A 17,105-nucleotide genomic window follows, 5' to 3' on the forward strand; every position below is an offset into this window, starting at 1 on the left:
TAACAATATGTAAAACAATAACCATTGATAATTTCCTACCATTTTGTGTGTAATTTGCTAAGTCCCCCCTATTATTATGTTATACTTCTTTTACTCTTTAAAAAAAAAAAAAAAAAAAAAAAACAAGTTTATCTTTCTTTATGGTAGAATAGTACTCCATTGTGTGTAAATACCACACTATTTATTCATCTTTGACAGAAATATGGGCTGCTTCCAAGATTTAGCTATTATGAATTGTGCTGTTGTTAACATGGGTATCCATGTATCTCTGTAATACAGTGACTCTTTTGGGAAAATAGCTAAAAGCTAGGTCAAGGGGAACTTCTAGTTTAGTTCCTCCTCTTCAGTTAGACTGAGTTTTTAGTATTTTGTTTAATGTTCTCTGATGATTTTTAAGGTATACTTTTATGATTTGTTTTATGGATGTTTTATCACAGTATTGAATTTTAATGATATTACCATTGCTTTGAATTAGTATTTTACAGTTTCATGGTTATTATGAAAGCATTACATATTTCAGTTTACCCTTCTCCATTTTTTGTGCTATTGTCACCATACAATTTACTTTCCATGTTATAAGCCCCAGAATACATTGTTCTCAATTTTTTGTTGTTTTTTCTTTTTTGGTACCAGGAATCAAACTCATGGCCTTCCACTTGCCAGGTAGGTACTACATTACTGAGCTACATCCCTGTCCCTTATTTTTGCTTTTAACAGTAAATTATTGTATAAAAAATTAAGAAAAAAATGAGTCTTTCATATTTGTCCACTATTCAATAACTCAGGTACTCTTCATTTTAAAAATCTTTAGTTCCAAGTTTCTGGCATTATTTCCCTTTAAAGAATTTTATCATTTCTAGTGGTATGGGAATTCTGGTGACAAATTCTCACATTTTTGTTGATTTAAGCATGTCTTCATATTGTCTTCGTATTTGAGGATCTTTTATTGGGTTTAGAATTCTAGGTTGATTTCTTTTTTTTTCTTCAAACACTTCGGATTTTTCTGTTATCTTTTAGCTGGTATTATTTCTGATGAAAACTCACTTGTTATTCTTACCATTCATGTAATATGTCTTTGTTTCATACCCACTTTGTTTTATTTTTGTTTCTCTTTTTTGCCTACTTTTATGATCTTTTCTCTTACCTTTGCCTTTCAGCATTTTACTATCATATGCACAAGTTTTGGTTTTGTTAGTTTTTTTACTTTATCCTTTTTGGAGTTTGCTGAGCTGTTTGGATCTGTGAGTTGGTTTGTGGTCTCTCCGTTTGGAAAATTTCCAGCCATTATTTAAATATTTTTTCTGCCCATTGCCTCATCTCCTGCGATTCTGATTACGTGTAAATTAGACTACTTGCTAATAAACTAGAGATTTTTTTGTCATGGTGCTCTAGTTTTGACCCATTAGAAGTTTCACTGGTGTTCTTTTCTTAGTCTAAATACTTTATGCCCATTTAATGACTTTTTCAGGTATTATATTTTTCACTTGTAGAATTTTCACTTAGTTCTTAGCATGTCTGTGTTTCTCTTATCCATATCAGTTCATCCGTTCTGTCCATATTTTATTGTAAATTCTTTAACATATTTTGTCACTTTGAAGTTCTTATTTTCTAATTCCATCTGTGCATCTGCTTGTATTATTTCTTATTTTTTTGATTATAGGTCATATTTTTTCCTCTTCATATGTTTAATTTTTATTGTAGTTCAGATATTATATATAAAAACAGTGGAGTATGAAGTATTGTATGTGCATATAGTTTTAGGTATAGTTTTGTTGTTGTTGTTGTTGTTATTTTGTTTCTAAGCCATTCCTTCTGTCCTGCAGTTAAGTTAAAGGGCAGATTATTCATATTTCTCCTGGTGCTGTGACTGAGCTTTGGCTCTGATACAGCTTAATTTGAATTTATTTCTCATTAGCCCAATTGTTAGTGCTTCCTACTACTACTTAAGAGGCTAATCTTTTCTTGTGTTTTCAATATTTAAGGTAGGAAGGGATTAGACTATGGTTACAAAGTTTTGTTTCTCTTAAACTGCAGCTGGGCCCCAGAATTCAAGCTCTGGAGGAACATATAGCTATATGTGACAATAAAAGGAAAAACATCTCTTTTCTTGTCCCAGTTCTCAGCTCCCACCCTGTTCTGATCTCATCTTCTGGTCTCCCATTCTCTAACCTGCCTCCACCCATACTGTTCACTTTCCTGTTCCTTCGAGAAGCCAAGTATGTTTTCACCTGGGGTCCTTTGCATCTGCTTGGAATCTCTACACGGCTGTCCTTCACTGAATCTATGTCTCTGGCCAGATGTCATCCTAGTAGAATGGCCTTCCACAAGCACTCTGTACAAGAGACTATCCTAACTATCCCAACTATCCTCACCAGGTTTCTCCCTGTTCTCTTTATACAGCTTAATTTTTTCTAAGCCAAGTTTGACCATCTATCCTATATGTTTAATATACTCCTCTCCAGGGACTCTAGACAGATCCATACAAGGCTCCTGGTTAAATTAGTTTGAAATCTCTCAGAACGTAGAATACTGTCAGAACTCTTTGAACTTTGATTGCAGTGGACTCACTGAAAGGAGTATATTTGATATTCTAGAAACTGTTGAATTTCAAGGACATATCTGTGGACTTCACCCAGGAGGAGTGGGGACAGCTGGCCCCTGATCACCGGAATCTGTACCGGGAGGTGATGCTGGAGAATTACAGGAACCTGGTGTCAGTGGGTAAGGATGGGCTATGCACATATATCCAGACAGTTGAATTTACAAGAGTGTCAAAATTTCTAAGTTATTGATGTTGTGAATTACTTGTATTAGAAATGTCCTATTCCTTTGAAAACAAAGCCAGGATGTCTCATTCTTCTTTCATGGGAAACAACTTCAGTTTATAGAGCTAAAATAAAAGGACATGCCCTTTTCTATTTTCAGAGCTTCTACCAGAAAAGCTGGAACTACATCCTGGAAATGTTTCTTAGACATTAACAAAACATTCATCTGTTTTTTTCTTTGACTCCATAAGCAGGATATCAGTTTTCCAAGCCTAGTGTGATTTCACAGTTGGAGAAAGGAGAAGAGCCATGGATGACAGAAAAAGAAGATCTGGGAGATCCCAGTACAGGTGAGACCAAGGCAGATGGTACCTTTAAGTATGTGGGCCGGAGTGCTCAGGGTCTTCTTAGGTTATGAGGAAGCCTCAGGCCACCAGATAGGGCCTGGACTAAACCTCATTTTGTGCCTCCCTATGTTACCCCTTTTGCTCACTGACCCCTCTTGAAAAAGCCTCCCTGGAGTTGGAGTTAAGAGAAGAATCTCATTCCTATTACAGTGCAGTTTGATTTTGCCTTTCTCCAGTGTCCTAAGATTTGCTAATTGAAAGCTCCTTTTTCTAAGCAGTTAGGTACATGTGGCTCTCCACAGAAAACCAATTTCTTTTGAAGGCTGTCATTACATTTTACAGATCTTTAATTTTCTCTTTTGTGCTTTATTTCTACCTTTTGCCACCTTTAATTTTAGAATCTCAGCTTCAATTTGTTATTCTTTTTAACGTTTATATATTAATATTTTATAATAGCTACTTCATGAAAATACCTACAAGGGAAATTAACACTGGATTCCTTTTTCACCAAATGCAGTAGTCTTTAGCAATGCCTTAAACCTTGCTATTATTATAAAACATTTTAGACATTCAGAATGACATAGAGACCATTACAACAAATCTTTACATAGCTTTCAACTACATTAAGAAATAAAACAGTTGAAGCTCCACAGTTCCCCTCCTACCTTTCTTTCTTGATGGAGACCACTGTGAAGTGGCTCCAAGCAGGATTTACAGTTAATCACTTGGCTTGTATATTTACTCGTGATTCTGTTCTAGGCCTAGGCCCCTTGCTTAGAGAGGGCAGCAGGTTCATAGTAAGTAAACTTCTATGAATCACTGGTCCCACTGAGGCCTGTAGTGGTCTGTGATGCCATGACTACCTCAAAGGGCAAGACAAGGCAATAGTTGAGGATGGTTGGCTCTGACCCCAGTTGACCAGCTAGAGACTGCAGCTGTGGTCATTTCACTCCTGCCATAACTGTCAGCCTGGAGATAAAAAACTCCTAATTGGCAAAATTTGCTACCTGGGGGACAGTCTTTTTACTGAGTCCCAAGGTCCTACTCAGTTTGCTGTGCTTACCTCAGCATCCTCTTCCTTTGTTTGAAAAACACATAAATACAGGCTGCCCAGAGTTCTTTGTCTCAACTCCCAGGGAATCTTGAATTCCGTTAGAGGATTTTGATCCTCCTGGAGTCCTAAAATCGTACCATTTGTCTCTTTTATTTAGGCCATTCGCCATCCACTTGTTTAGGAGATTGGGGCTAGGCCAAGACCCCAATACTTTCTTCTTTTCTTTTTTTTAACAGTAGCAAAATTTCATTAAAGGTAGGAAGAGAAACTACAGGGCAAGTTTGGGCCAAGTAAAAGTAGGAAAAGAGGTATACTCTATAGCATGAGGGTGGGCCACCATGCAAGAGAGAACAGAGTGGCAAAAGCTCAGTGTGGAACATCCATTTTGCATCATCCACTGCTCAGGCTGACATCAGGTCTAGGCCATCCTACTGAAAACCTGCTCGAGATCTGGCAAGAAGTCCATGTGTAGGGCTTTGGGAACTGATCTGCTCATGTATCCTGGGATTTTGTAATTAATAGGTCCTTCCTACCTTTCAAAATAACCACTCCTGAGTTTGCTTTCATTCCCATTTTTCTTCATACTTTCATTACATACATACAATGCTAAACAACAGCATTCTTTTATATGTTTTTATTCTTTAAATGAATAGTATATATATTTGGACTTGCTTTTCATATCCAACACCATTGATGTTTCTCCATGTTGTTCTGGTTCATTAATTTCCATTAAAATAATAAACCACTATCTATCTAGCCTTTCTGGTGATAAACACATTGTTTCCAAATTTTTGGATTACAAAGATGCAGTAGTTAATCCTCATGTACACATATGCTCATATACATATGTAGGTATCTAAGAGGGTTGATAAAAGCAAAATTGTAGAGTCATGGAACATGTGTGCCTTCATTTTCCTAGTATTACCAAATTGCTCTTCAAAGCAACTGACCCATCTATATACCCATCTGCAGGTTTTGAGAATTCCTAGAACTCAGGGATGAGGATATAGCTCAGTGTTCAGGTGCTTGTCTAGCATGCCCAAAGCCCTACGTTCAGTCCCTACTATTCAAATAAAGAAGACTGAGTGGGAGAGTTCCTGAAATTCAGCATTTTGGTCAACACTTGGGATTGTCAAACTTTAAAAATTTTACAAATTTAGTGAATGAACACGCGATTGTTTTTTTCACTGTCCTGAATGCTAGTGAGAAACATTTCTCGTGTTTATCAACCATCCACCTAGCATTCTTCCTCTATAAATTATTTATTTATACATTCATTGCCAATTTTTCTCTTATTTTTCTTTCATTATATTGACATATTTTATATATTTGTCAATAATTGTTGATTTATATATTTTGTGTATATCAGTACATACTCATTCTGGAAACTAATCCTTGATAGCTTTGTTTTGTAAATGTTTTCCAGTCAGTGGTCCATCTTTTATGTTTTTTTATGGTATTGGGGACTGAACTGAGGGATCAAGCATGAGATCCAAGTACTCTGCCATTTAGCTACATCCCTAGTCCTTTTTATTTTAAGACTGCATCTTATTAAGTTACCCAGGCTGACCACAAACTTGTGATCCCTGCTTCCATCTCCCAGCTAAATTTAGTCAGTGATTTAGCTCAGCAGTGCCGTGCTTGCCTGGCAAGCACAACATCCATAGTTCAATTCCCGGTACCAAAAAAAAAGTTTTGAGTCTGGTGTGGTGGCACACCCCTGTAATCCCAGCACTTGAGAGGGTAAGGTAGGAGGATCACAGTGAGTTCAAGGCTAGCCTGGGCTACAAAATGAGTTCAAGACCAGCCAGAACTGCATAGTGAGACACTGTCTCAAAAAGACCAAAAAAAAAAAAAGTTTTAATAGTACTGAATTTATCAGTTTTTTCTTTTGTGTCTTAAGCTGTTAGCCTCTATAATACCAATAGATAACATATATATGTTCCTCTCTTATTCTTACATTTTTAAAGTTTGGCTTTTCGTATTTAATTCAGCTGGAATTTATTTTATATCAAATATTAAGTGAAAGCCTAGGTTAACTTTTTCCACTTGGATAATCTGCCCAGGAACCATTTATTGAATACTTAATACTACTCTGCTACCTGTCAAGTTTCTTTATGTGCTTGGGTATATTTCTGGAATCTCTCTGTTCCATTTCACTCTTTTATGTTTTTATTCCTACTCTAATGACAGGCTGTCTTAATTAGTATATTGCATAATGAAACGTAGTACCAAGTAGAGGTGGTTCACCCACCTTCTTCCTTGACATCATCCTGTCTATTCTTAGCCCTTTGCTTTTCTATATGAATTATATAGACAGTGCGTCAAATTACACACATACAAACACCAGTGCTCTGCTAACATTTTGGTTTGAAATAGAATCAAATTTCCAGATAAATTTTGAGGACAATTAACATTGTTAGGCTATTACTATTAAGGAACTTTATATATTTCTCCATTCATTATTATTTCATAATTTTTGTTTAATAAAGTTTCAGGATTTTTTCCATAAAGATGTCTACATATTGAACATCTTTTGCTAGATTCATCCTGAAAATCCTCATTTTGTTGCTATAATAGATAGTATAGTTTGTAAAACTGTTTTCTGCTTGTTGCCACTAATAATAATTGATTTTGAATACTGTTCTTAAATAGGCAGCCACTATGTTTTATTGTGTTATAAATTCTAGTAATTGTATATTCTCTTGTGTTTTCTTCTCTACAGTTTATAATAATGAACATAATGGGCCTAAGGGTGTTGATCAGTGGTAGAGCACCTGCCTAGCATGTGCAAGGCCCTGAGTTTGAGCCCCAGCACCACAAGAAAAAAAAAAAAAAACTAAAAAGAAAATAATAACAAAAGCTACCTTAAAAGTTGTTTCCCTGCCTCTGGATGAAATGTCAAAGAAGTCTTAGAGATGGCCCAGTATCTTTAAAGAAGAGTAGTGTTGATTTAAGGAAAATATTTATTGAGTTCAGTGAAATAATAAAAACTCAATTTCACTCACAATTGAATCTTGTTTTCTCTTCCTTTCTTAGCTTGGGCCTCCTCAGGGTTGGATACTGAATTGGGGAGGGGTGCACAGATTGCTGCTTTTCTCTTTCCCTGTTGTCTTCCCATCCTCCTCCCCCATTCATCACCAGAATCAGGGGCCCACAGAGCAAAGACTTCATTATTGCCTCTAATCATTTAGAATTTGGAATTGAAAAGTGATAATGAACCTTCTGAGTTGATCAAAACATAAGTTGTGTTTTTCATTAATACAGACCTGTCAGTTGATTTGTTTTTTTGTTTTCTTTTTTTTTTTGGTTTTTCTCCGGTACTGGGAACTGAACTCACAACCTTGCACTTGCCAGGCAGGCGCTTTTGCCGCTGAGCTAAACCCCCAGCCCCAGACCTGTCAGTTGAAATACTAGTAATGGTACAATAAATTATCAAGTAAGAAAACCAGTCAGAATTGTAAAGTATATGTTCCCTGAACTTTGCAGCAGTATTAGTATATCAGTTTGGATTTCTTTCAAGTTTCCTTTGAATAAGTAACACTTCATGGATATATTAATAACTACATAAAGCAGAACTACATGTATACACACTAATACAAGTTTTAAGAAAGAAAACAAACAACTAAAAAGAAAATAATAACAAAAGCTACCTTAAAAGTTGTTTCCCTGCCTCTGGATGAAATGTCAAATGTCTTGTCAGTGTTCCTAGTTCAACCTCTGTATTTTGAATTAATGTCTATCCTGCTCCTGCTGGAATGGGGAAGGGAACATTTTATCTTTCTGAGACTGTTTTCCAAAAGTTATAGTCAATTTAAAAATATTTTTTTTACAAATAGCATTGAAAATTCATTACTTAGGAATAGTAGAAAGAGCAGTGCTAAAGACTCAGATTGATAGCTAGATCTAACATGTTCACTGTTTGTTGATTTCATGTCCCATTACTTTTCCAGACTATATAACTATATTTAAATATAGTTGTCTATATCTCTATTCTTTTTTTTTTTTTTTTGGTACTGGGAATCGAACTCATGACCTCAGGCCTGCCAGGCAAGCGCTTATGTTGCTGAGCTACATCCCCAGCCCTATATCTCTATTCTGTTACCAGTATAGGAATTGATTTTTTTCAAAGCATAACGAATATGAGTTACTTGCATTTTTTCATTTCTTTCAGACTTGAAGAGTAAAACAGAAACCAGCAAGTCAACTTCAAAGAATGACATATCCCAGGAACAGTTATATCATGGCATTATGATGGAAAGGATCATAAGCAGTGATATCATTTATTCTGCACTGAGAAAAGTCTCCAGATGTGATGACGCTTTAGAAGGGCATCCAGAAACCTGTCAGGCAGATGTGAGACAAGCCATTTTGACCCACAAAAAGAGAAACCAAGAAGCTAAAAAATTTGGGGAAAACATTGTGAGTTCAAATGTCATTTTAGAACAGAAGCATTATAAATGTGACACTCCTAGAAAAAGGAACAAATACAAATTAGATTTGATTAATCATTCAATGAGTTGTGTAAGAACAAAAATCTATGAATGTAATATATGTGAAAAAATGTTCAAACAACCCATTCACCTTACTGAACACATGAGAATTCATACTGGTGAGAAACCTTTCAGATGTAAGGAGTGTGGAAGGGCCTTTAGTCAAAGTGCATCTCTTAACACTCACCAGAGAATCCATACTGGTGAGAAACCCTTTGAATGTGAGGAATGTGGCAAAACCTTCAGACATCGCTCATCACTTAATCAGCATCACAGAACTCACACTGGGGAAAAACCTTATGCATGTGATAAATGTCAGAAGGCCTTCAGTCAGAACATAAGCTTGATCCAGCATTTGAGGACTCATTCTGGAGAGAAACCTTTTACATGCAATGAATGTGGAAAAACCTTCCGACAGATTAGACACCTTAGTGAACATGTAAGAATTCATACTGGGGAGAAGCCCTATGCATGCACTGCATGTTGTAAAACCTTTAGTCATAGAGCATATCTAACACACCACCAAAGAATCCATACTGGGGAGAGACCCTACAAATGTAAGGAATGTGGGAAAGCTTTTAGGCAGAGGATACACCTTAGCAACCATAAAACTGTTCATACAGGAGTGAAAGCATATGAATGTGACCGCTGTGGAAAAGCTTACAGGCATGATTCATCCTTTAAGAAACATCAAAGACATCACAGTGGAGAAAAACCTTATGAGTGCAATGAATGTGGAAAGTCCTTCAGCTATAATTCATCACTTAGCCGACACCATGAAATACACAGAAGGAATGCGTTCCGAAATAACGTGTAACAAATAGTGCTTATGAGAACAAAAGCCAAAGTCAGTGATTCTAAAACTTTAAAATTTCAGGACTCAAATTTTAAGTTTGAGAAACTGATATGATGGCAACTTTTAATTTTTTCCACATGTAAATAAACACTACATTTATAAACTGTCTGCTGACACTTCTATACAAAAGTACTTAATAAAACCTGGTCCTTCAAATTAAATTCATCATTATGAAAAACATTTTTTTCCTGATTTCATGGTGGATTATTACAAAATACTCATAGGCATTCACTGATTTACAGCTCAGCATACTATTTAAAACATTGCCACCCCTACATTTTAAATTCAAATTTTATTTTTCTAATGGGGAAAGCTATGGACAGTATAAAGTTTAGAAGGTACAGACAATTGTATACAGTAGAAAACCACCTTCATTTTCCAGGGCCAAAATCCTCTACTTAAGAGGCATCCAGCCATTTTTTTATGACTTCCTTTGGTGTACTATAGATTTTTCTACTTACATCCACGTCCGACATAATACAAATACTGAGTTTCCCTTAAGTAGAAATAGCAGCCTCCTGTATAAACACGTCTGTACATCAGTTTTATCAGTGGTCATTATGTGGTCATTATCAATGTATCATCATGTTTCACTACATAAAAGTACCTACCTACTTTTCCTTATAGCTGCATCATATTCCATAGGATGGATGTTCTTTATCCAGTTCACTATGGATCAACTGAGGTTATTCTACTCTCTTTTTTGATACTATATTGCAGTCAGTAGACTTACATGTTCTCATTTCTCAAACATGTAAGTGTAGCTGAATGGTAAATTCCCAGAATGGGAATTTCTGCAGTAATATGTATGTGTGTTTGTATAATGCATATTAATAAATTGACTTTCATAGGGTCTGGACTAACCTATATTTCCACCAGGAAGACAATAGAATTATAGGAGCTGAAGCATCTCAGGCAAATAGCCCTGTCAGCATCAGAAATGCCATCTTATCACAGCACTTAGGAGTACTAGCTGAGCTGCATTTTCCAGAAACAGCAGCACCTATCATCCCAGGAGCCAGAAAAGAATTCCTGTCTTCTTGAGTAGTTGAGCCCAACAGGTCTCAGCTGGAGAACACTTTCCCAAGTGATTGCTTCACTCCCTGACTTTTGAGGCTGGGACTGTCCAATGGATGAGAGACTGATCCACTTACCCTAGTGAATATAATCTTCACTGTAGCCTTTTTGGTTGGGATGGAGAACTCAATAATTGAAGCAGGGTCTTAATGGGAAGGTTCAGTATGGGATATTGCCTGATTACAGTATTTTACAGAATGGCTGTAATCAAGTTAACACATAGAGACAGAGATGAAGGACATAATAAGTATGAGTTAACACTGTGAAAGCTGAGCACCAAGGTCAAGACCATAGTGATTTTGTGTTTAATTTTTGAGTTTTACAGCTTTTCCTGGATTGGACCCAGGGCCTCATGCATGCTAGGCAAGCACTCTACTATTTAGTTATATCCGTGCCCTTCTGAGACATGGTCTTATTAAGTTGCTTAACCTGACCACAAGTTTATTCTCCTGCCTCAGCCTCTTAAGTAGGTGGGATTACAAGTGTATGCCAAGTTTTAGTGATTCTACAAGTGTTAATGCATCTTTCTTCAGCTTGCTACCTATAACTACTCCAGTTTGGGATCCTCCATTATACCTAGCCATGCCTTATAGTTTCATCTCCCATTTATTTACACTTCTCTCATATGAGATCTGACTAAATTCATTATATTAGTTAGGACTTACTAGGTTTCAAATAAAAATTAACTGGGGTTACTTTTAACTGGGACTACTTTGAGTCTCACAGGAGAGGGAAGGTATTATTAAAGGGATCTTGCCATAGTTCATTGAGTTCAGGAGATGTAGTACGTGCTAACCAGTAGATTGGAACCAGGTCTTGAAGCACTTTGGAAAACCCAGATTTCTCTCTCCATCTTCACCTTCACTTTGTCTTCATTATATATAGAGCATAAGCTTGAATTTTTTCTATGTTTTATTTTTTATTTTTGGTATGGGAATTGAACTTAGCACCTCGTGCTTGCTGGGCAGGCGTTGTGCCGCTGAGCTACATCCCCAGCCAGGTTGTATTTTTTAAATAACAGCTCAGCGCAAATCAAATACAGTCACCTCCCAATTTTGCATGTGTTGTTTGTGTCACCAGAGAAAAGCCATCTTTCTCACGTCCCATCTCAAATTCCTGGGGGAGGGTTCTTACTGGCCCAGCTAGGTCAGGTGCCCATCTCTAAAGAAATCAATTGTAGGCAGAGATCTCAACTTCTGTGAGAACCATGTGAATCTAGTGACTGGAAGGGCACAAAAGCAGTTTTCAGAAGGAATTCTAAATTCTAAATTACAATTCTAAAACCTATCCATTCACCGTCAGCTCAGAGGATCAGAATTTTAGAACTGAAAAAAGTCTAGGAACCCAATCTACACCTCTCACTTTATAGTTGAAGGGATGAGACTCCTCTTTAAATTATCCATGTCCTCATAACTCAGTCACATTTTTTAGCTTCTCAATGTGTTATCCTAGTTTTCCAAGCACCTGCCTTTAATTGGCTGAATACAGCCACTACTTGGCATTCTAAAAGAGAGTTTACTACTTACATCTACTGTACTGCCCCAGGAGGTCTTTATGTAATACTTCAGAGTCCACCCACCAGCTTGGCCTATTGCCAGTACTTGTTTTGTTCATTCTGTTTACCTCCTAGGCACGCCTGCTGATCACATTCTCTTTTCTAGCTACACATTTTGTTTGTTGTTCCAACACTTCTACACATATATCATAAATGTCTGTAAGCTCCAGAACATATTCAGTGTCCCAGTGGATGTTGCCACTTGAATATGCTAGTCACCTCAAAATTCAACATGTCGAAAACTAATCTTTTTCAATAAAATTTGTGTTCCTTAACTCAGAAAGTGGTACTAGTATCGATCCAATTCCCCAACTGAAACTTCCTCTCATCTATTACCTACTCCAGTCAACACATACTATATACTTAGGATCTTCTCATTCTTCTCTCCATTTCCAGAGCCAGACCCACCCTTAGATTTCTCCCACTTCTTAACTGCTGTTGCTAGGATGATCATTCTAAATCACATATCTAATCACACTACTTCATTGCTTGTTATGGCTTAGAGCTACACAGTCCCCTCCTGTTGAGAGGAGAGGCTTTTGGAAGTTAATTAGCTCATAGGTTCAGAGCTCAATGTACTGTTAAGCAGTGGGGCAAGTAGAAGCAGGTTACTGGGAGTGTGACTTGAGAGGGTGTATCTTCCTGCCTGGCTCTTCCCTTCTCAGTTTGCTTCCTCTGCTACATCCTTGCACCCTGCCCTTCCTGCCTTGGAGCCAGCCAACCAGGGACTGTACCTGTGAACCCAGTTGTATGTGTTGAGTATTTTGCCTCAGTGATGAGAAAGTAAGATACTGCTTAAATCTTCTTGGTTTATTTTCACTTGAAGGTCATATTTTTAAATACAGAACACATTGCTTATTTTGGGGGGAGAAGCTCCCAAATTCCCACTCAGCCATATTTTGCTTCAGCCAAGATTTTATGAACATCGCCAGTATCACATGCAGTTTCATGGGTTTTGGTCCATCACTGTGTAATTTTCCCTTCTGACTGACTTAGATAGTGGCTATTCATCCTCCCTATCACCAGGGAATAATGTCTTATAAACTTCACAAAACTTACACCTTCCTGGTTGAACTCTTAAATTCATCACTGAATTTACTAAATAAAGCCAAAATACAGGCCTTACAGGATTTTAAGTCAGAAAATGACAGTATGAGATATAGATTTTACACAATTACTATGAAATAAATGTGGAAGAACTACGGTTCAACACAAGACAATGAACAGCACAATAACACTACTCTGATTTGCGTCACATTACTATTTGCTTCCCTTTCACTTCCTTTTCTTATCCTTGCCGTCTATCCAAGCTTATCCTTGTGCCTTCCAAGCTAAAAAACAGAAAGCACTCTAACCCTTGTCTCAGGCTCTATTTTCTAGAACACTCTAGGTAAGAAATGTGTATAACACTGTTTGACTAATCAGGGCCAATTTCTCTATGAGCAATTAGAGAAACGTTATTTCCTTTTCTCCCACTGGATACAAATCTGAAAGGCAGTTGCCCTGGAAACTACTGGTAGTAAAAGAAAAAGGAGGCCACCTGGATATGGAGCAAACACAGGACAAACCAGATATTAAAAAAAAAAAAAAAAAAAGGCTCAATCCTGGTCACACTACTTGCCTGGTAGATCAAGCCAGTTGGTTATTTCTGCCTCCTCCCCAATATAACCTTTCCAAAACCCTTCCCACAAGGACCACTCTTTTCCGCATATTCCATGTCTGTGTCTCAAGTCTCTTCTGCTTCACTGTACCCAGGAGCGTCCTTACCCAGGCCAAACATCATTTAAAGAGTGGTCCATGTTTGAAGTGGCCTGGATTTCTTTTTTTCCTAGCATTAGAAGTTACGTCCTGGCTAAGGAAAGTTATATTTGGGAGAAGTTAGAAACAATAGAGCAATGGTGTCTCACATCTCATTGATTAAAAAGCTTTTCCTCAACTTCCATATTTCTAATAAAAAGGACATTTTCCTACATAACTTCCTATACAAAATATTACTACATTGAGGATTTGTACAATTGATTGCTATTAAGTAAAACAAGCCATTTGAAAATCTTCCCAAATGACACAAAATGTGCTTTATAGCTTAAATTACTGTTTCTATGTTTAAGAAAAGTTTCCCATTCTTAAGCTCAAAGGATATTTTCCTATGTTATAGATTAAAAGCCTTACAGTTAGCATTTCACATTTAGGTCTTTAAACCACCTGATAAATGATATTTGTAAACTAAGATAAAGGTTCCTACTTTATTTTTTATCAGGATACTCAAAATTGTCAGAAAGCTTTCACTGAAAAGACCATCTTTTCTCCATTGCTGTGCAATGCTACCTATGTCATAAACCAAGTTTGCTGTAAAACAAAGCAAGGAAAAGTCATAAAAAGTTGGTGGTTGTCTCAGAAGGTGTATCTGGGAAAGGTCTGGCACTGTTCTTTCTTTGCTCTAATGATGACATGTCTGTTGAAAAATTATACTTTTTATATTATAGAATATAATTGTGTTATATTTCTCAATTTAAAAGGTCAAAATAAGAGAAAAATACATTGATAAGGCTGGCGCCAGCACCTTTGAAAAGTGAGTTGGTGGCTGTTCTTTCATATGGAAAAAAGGGCGCAACGTGCTAATAGGTGCAAGATGCCAGCTGTCCAAGCATGGCACAGAGAAGGCGCAGCTCTTACTCGCAACCGCCTGGGGTGACAGCAGCCGGAGACTCCCATAGGAAAGGAGCTTTTAGGTCAGGTGATAACATTCTATTTGGAATTAAGCCTCACAAAGTCCTACACTAGAAGGTCTGTCCGATCTCGGCGAGCTCCTACAAACCTACTCTCGCGACAGTTGCAGGTTCCTCTGTCCCCAGCGAGCACGACACTCCTCGGAGCTGCAGCGGGGAACGCCTACGGGAAGGGGCGGTCTTGCGCAAGGCGCGGGGCATTCTGGGGCTGGGCTCCCGGCAATTCTACGCAAAGGTTCCACAAAAGCGCTTGTGATTCCGCTCTGTTCAGCTTCTTTCTTCTTTTTGAAGGAGGCCTGGAGCAGTTCGGAGGCTGAGCTGAAGTGAGGTGTGTGGTTTTTTGCGGGGGTGGTGGTGGTGGTTGTGGTGTCAGGCTTTTGGAGGAATACTCGAGGTTAGGGGGAGGCCTTTGAATGGGAAAAGGGGCAGAGCTGCTGCGTTTCGGAGCCCGGGGGTGTATCCTCGCGGTCGCGGCGTCCTTCTTTGCTTCCAGCTCCTCCGGGACAGCAGTCCCGTTGTTTCCTTCGCAGGCCAGTTTCCCGTGGGTTTTGGTCCTTATCCTTTGGAAGACCCTGCGGTCAGTTAAGAGCTTTTGTCCAGGCTAGTGACCTCTTACTTTCCATCTTGTTCCTCCAAGGCAGTGCAGGGAGTGCTTAGCACGCTTTAGGGCAAACAAAGCCCTCCCAGGGAGACAGTGGCTCGGGCTCAGAGGAGAGCAAATACCCTTAGAGACCGCGAGTCCGGCCTACACCGAACAAATGTCCAGAGTGAAAGAAGTGGCAGATCTGCAGGCTGCATGGAACCCATTGGCGAGACAAGACCACAGGTCGGCTGGAGCTTCTGGACTGAGGCTGGAGGTGGAATAGGGAACCGACCTCGGAGTTCCTGTGGCACTCGGCAATTTTGAACCCTTTTACTTGCAGGGAACAAGGTTTGGTCAACTAACAGCATCCAAGGTGTGGAAAAAACGAAGAAGTTGTGGAAAGTGCCTCAGGAGAGTGTACAGCATTACTTAGCATCTAGAGTGGGCAACTGTCTGTGCGCCATGGATTAGAGAGTTTAAAATACCACGTGAAAAGGGAGTGGTCAGGTGAGAAAGGACCAAAAGCCACTGTTCTACCATAGCAAGGTCCCAAGTGGATAATTGGGTTCTTTGTGATCTGCAGGACTTATTTCTTCTCCCTTAACTTTGTCATTTTAGTATTCTGCCATTCCCTTTGAGAAGGTGATCAACTAAGTGCCAGGTGAGTAGTTTTATCACTCAACAGTTGGGTAACTGAGTAGGTTTAGAAGGAGTACCCTGTTCACTCTACTACATTGTAAAGATACGTCAGTCACTCCATGAAAGTTAAAATTTTAAAGCAAGCAGAATACTAATGAATTCTACTCAGGATCAGGTTCAAAATCCAGATGTGTAGGACCCTTAGACTCTTGACACTATGCTGGTGTTTTCAAACGTCTCACTGACTTATCACCTAACAATTTTTGCTACACCTATGTACTGCCTATGTTGTTATTCTCATATTATTTCTTCTTACTTTTTAAAAAAATCAAATATCTAAGAAACAGTATCTATTAAATTCGGCATTTGATAGATGTCTAATAACTTTAGAGTTACTGGAAAATTTACCTAAAACTATTAGTCCATGCATGATGTAAAATCATCTGAGACCAAACTATCCATCCCTCATGTGTTGTTTTCTTATTTTAGATGAATAATGCCACAGAGAATGCCTTTCCCCTTTGTGCCTTTTCCATAAGATATTTCACTGAACCTGTGTAGAACTCTCCAATTCAAATGTTGTATGAAAAACAAGCGGAGAGGCCTCATCTTTCAAGAGTTTACTCTCTCTTTGGAAAGTAAATGTGTGCAAATGAACTAGTTAAAGTCAGTGCTGGTCCAGTAGGATTTTCAGTGACTAGGGAAATGTGCTATATCTGGGGCTTATAAGCTACTGAGCCCTGACTCCATTGTGGCTAGTGCAAATGAGAAAATGAATTTTAAATTTTATTTCATTTTAATTAAAGTAGCTGCATGTAGCTGGTGGTTACTGTATTGGAGATTCAGATCTAAATATTTGAAATAAAATATTTTCAAGGTTAATCTATATGGACTTAATACTGCCCCCCCCAAGCAAAACAAAATAAAAAAAAAAAATACAGAGCCTACATGTTAATAACTATTTGAACTTCTTTTTTTTTTTTTTTTGGTTTTTCTCCGGTACCGGGAAC

General features: G+C 38.0%; 2 protein-coding genes across 13 annotated transcripts in view; both read left to right on the forward strand.

The window, feature by feature from the left end:
- The window catches only part of LOC102026472 (zinc finger protein ZFP69), a 24,463-nt gene extending 14,787 nt beyond the window's left edge, over nt 1-9,676 (forward strand). For 5 of the 7 annotated variants that reach the window (XM_013507798.1, XM_005410557.2, XM_005410560.2 and 2 more), the window contains 4 exons: nt 634-663; nt 2,595-2,721; nt 3,017-3,115; nt 8,341-9,676. In XM_013507798.1, coding sequence (XP_013363252.1) covers nt 634-663; nt 2,595-2,721; nt 3,017-3,115; nt 8,341-9,476 — 1,392 coding nt within the window. In that variant the 3' untranslated portion in view covers nt 9,477-9,676. The remainder of the gene's footprint in view (nt 1-633; nt 664-2,594; nt 2,722-3,016; nt 3,116-8,340) is intronic. The other 2 variants (XM_013507799.1, XM_013507796.1) reach the window with 1 other exon arrangement.
- A 5,369-nt stretch (nt 9,677-15,045) lies between these two features.
- Exo5 (exonuclease 5) overlaps nt 15,046-17,105 on the forward strand; it is a 5,952-nt gene continuing 3,892 nt past the window's right edge. For 2 of the 6 annotated variants that reach the window (XM_013507801.1, XM_013507800.1), the window contains exons 1-4: nt 15,046-15,201; nt 15,511-15,699; nt 15,797-15,963; nt 16,075-16,117. The gene's annotated coding sequence lies outside the window, so the exon portion shown is untranslated. Of the gene's footprint in view, nt 15,202-15,403; nt 15,456-15,510; nt 15,700-15,796; nt 15,964-16,074; nt 16,118-17,105 lie in introns of all 6 variants that reach the window. The other 4 variants (XM_013507802.1, XM_013507803.1, XM_005410569.2 and 1 more) reach the window with 4 other exon arrangements.

This window comes from Chinchilla lanigera, unplaced genomic scaffold (genome assembly GCF_000276665.1).
Source record: "Chinchilla lanigera isolate Chin_1 unplaced genomic scaffold, ChiLan1.0 scaffold00136, whole genome shotgun sequence".
NCBI lineage: Eukaryota > Metazoa > Chordata > Mammalia > Rodentia > Chinchillidae > Chinchilla > Chinchilla lanigera.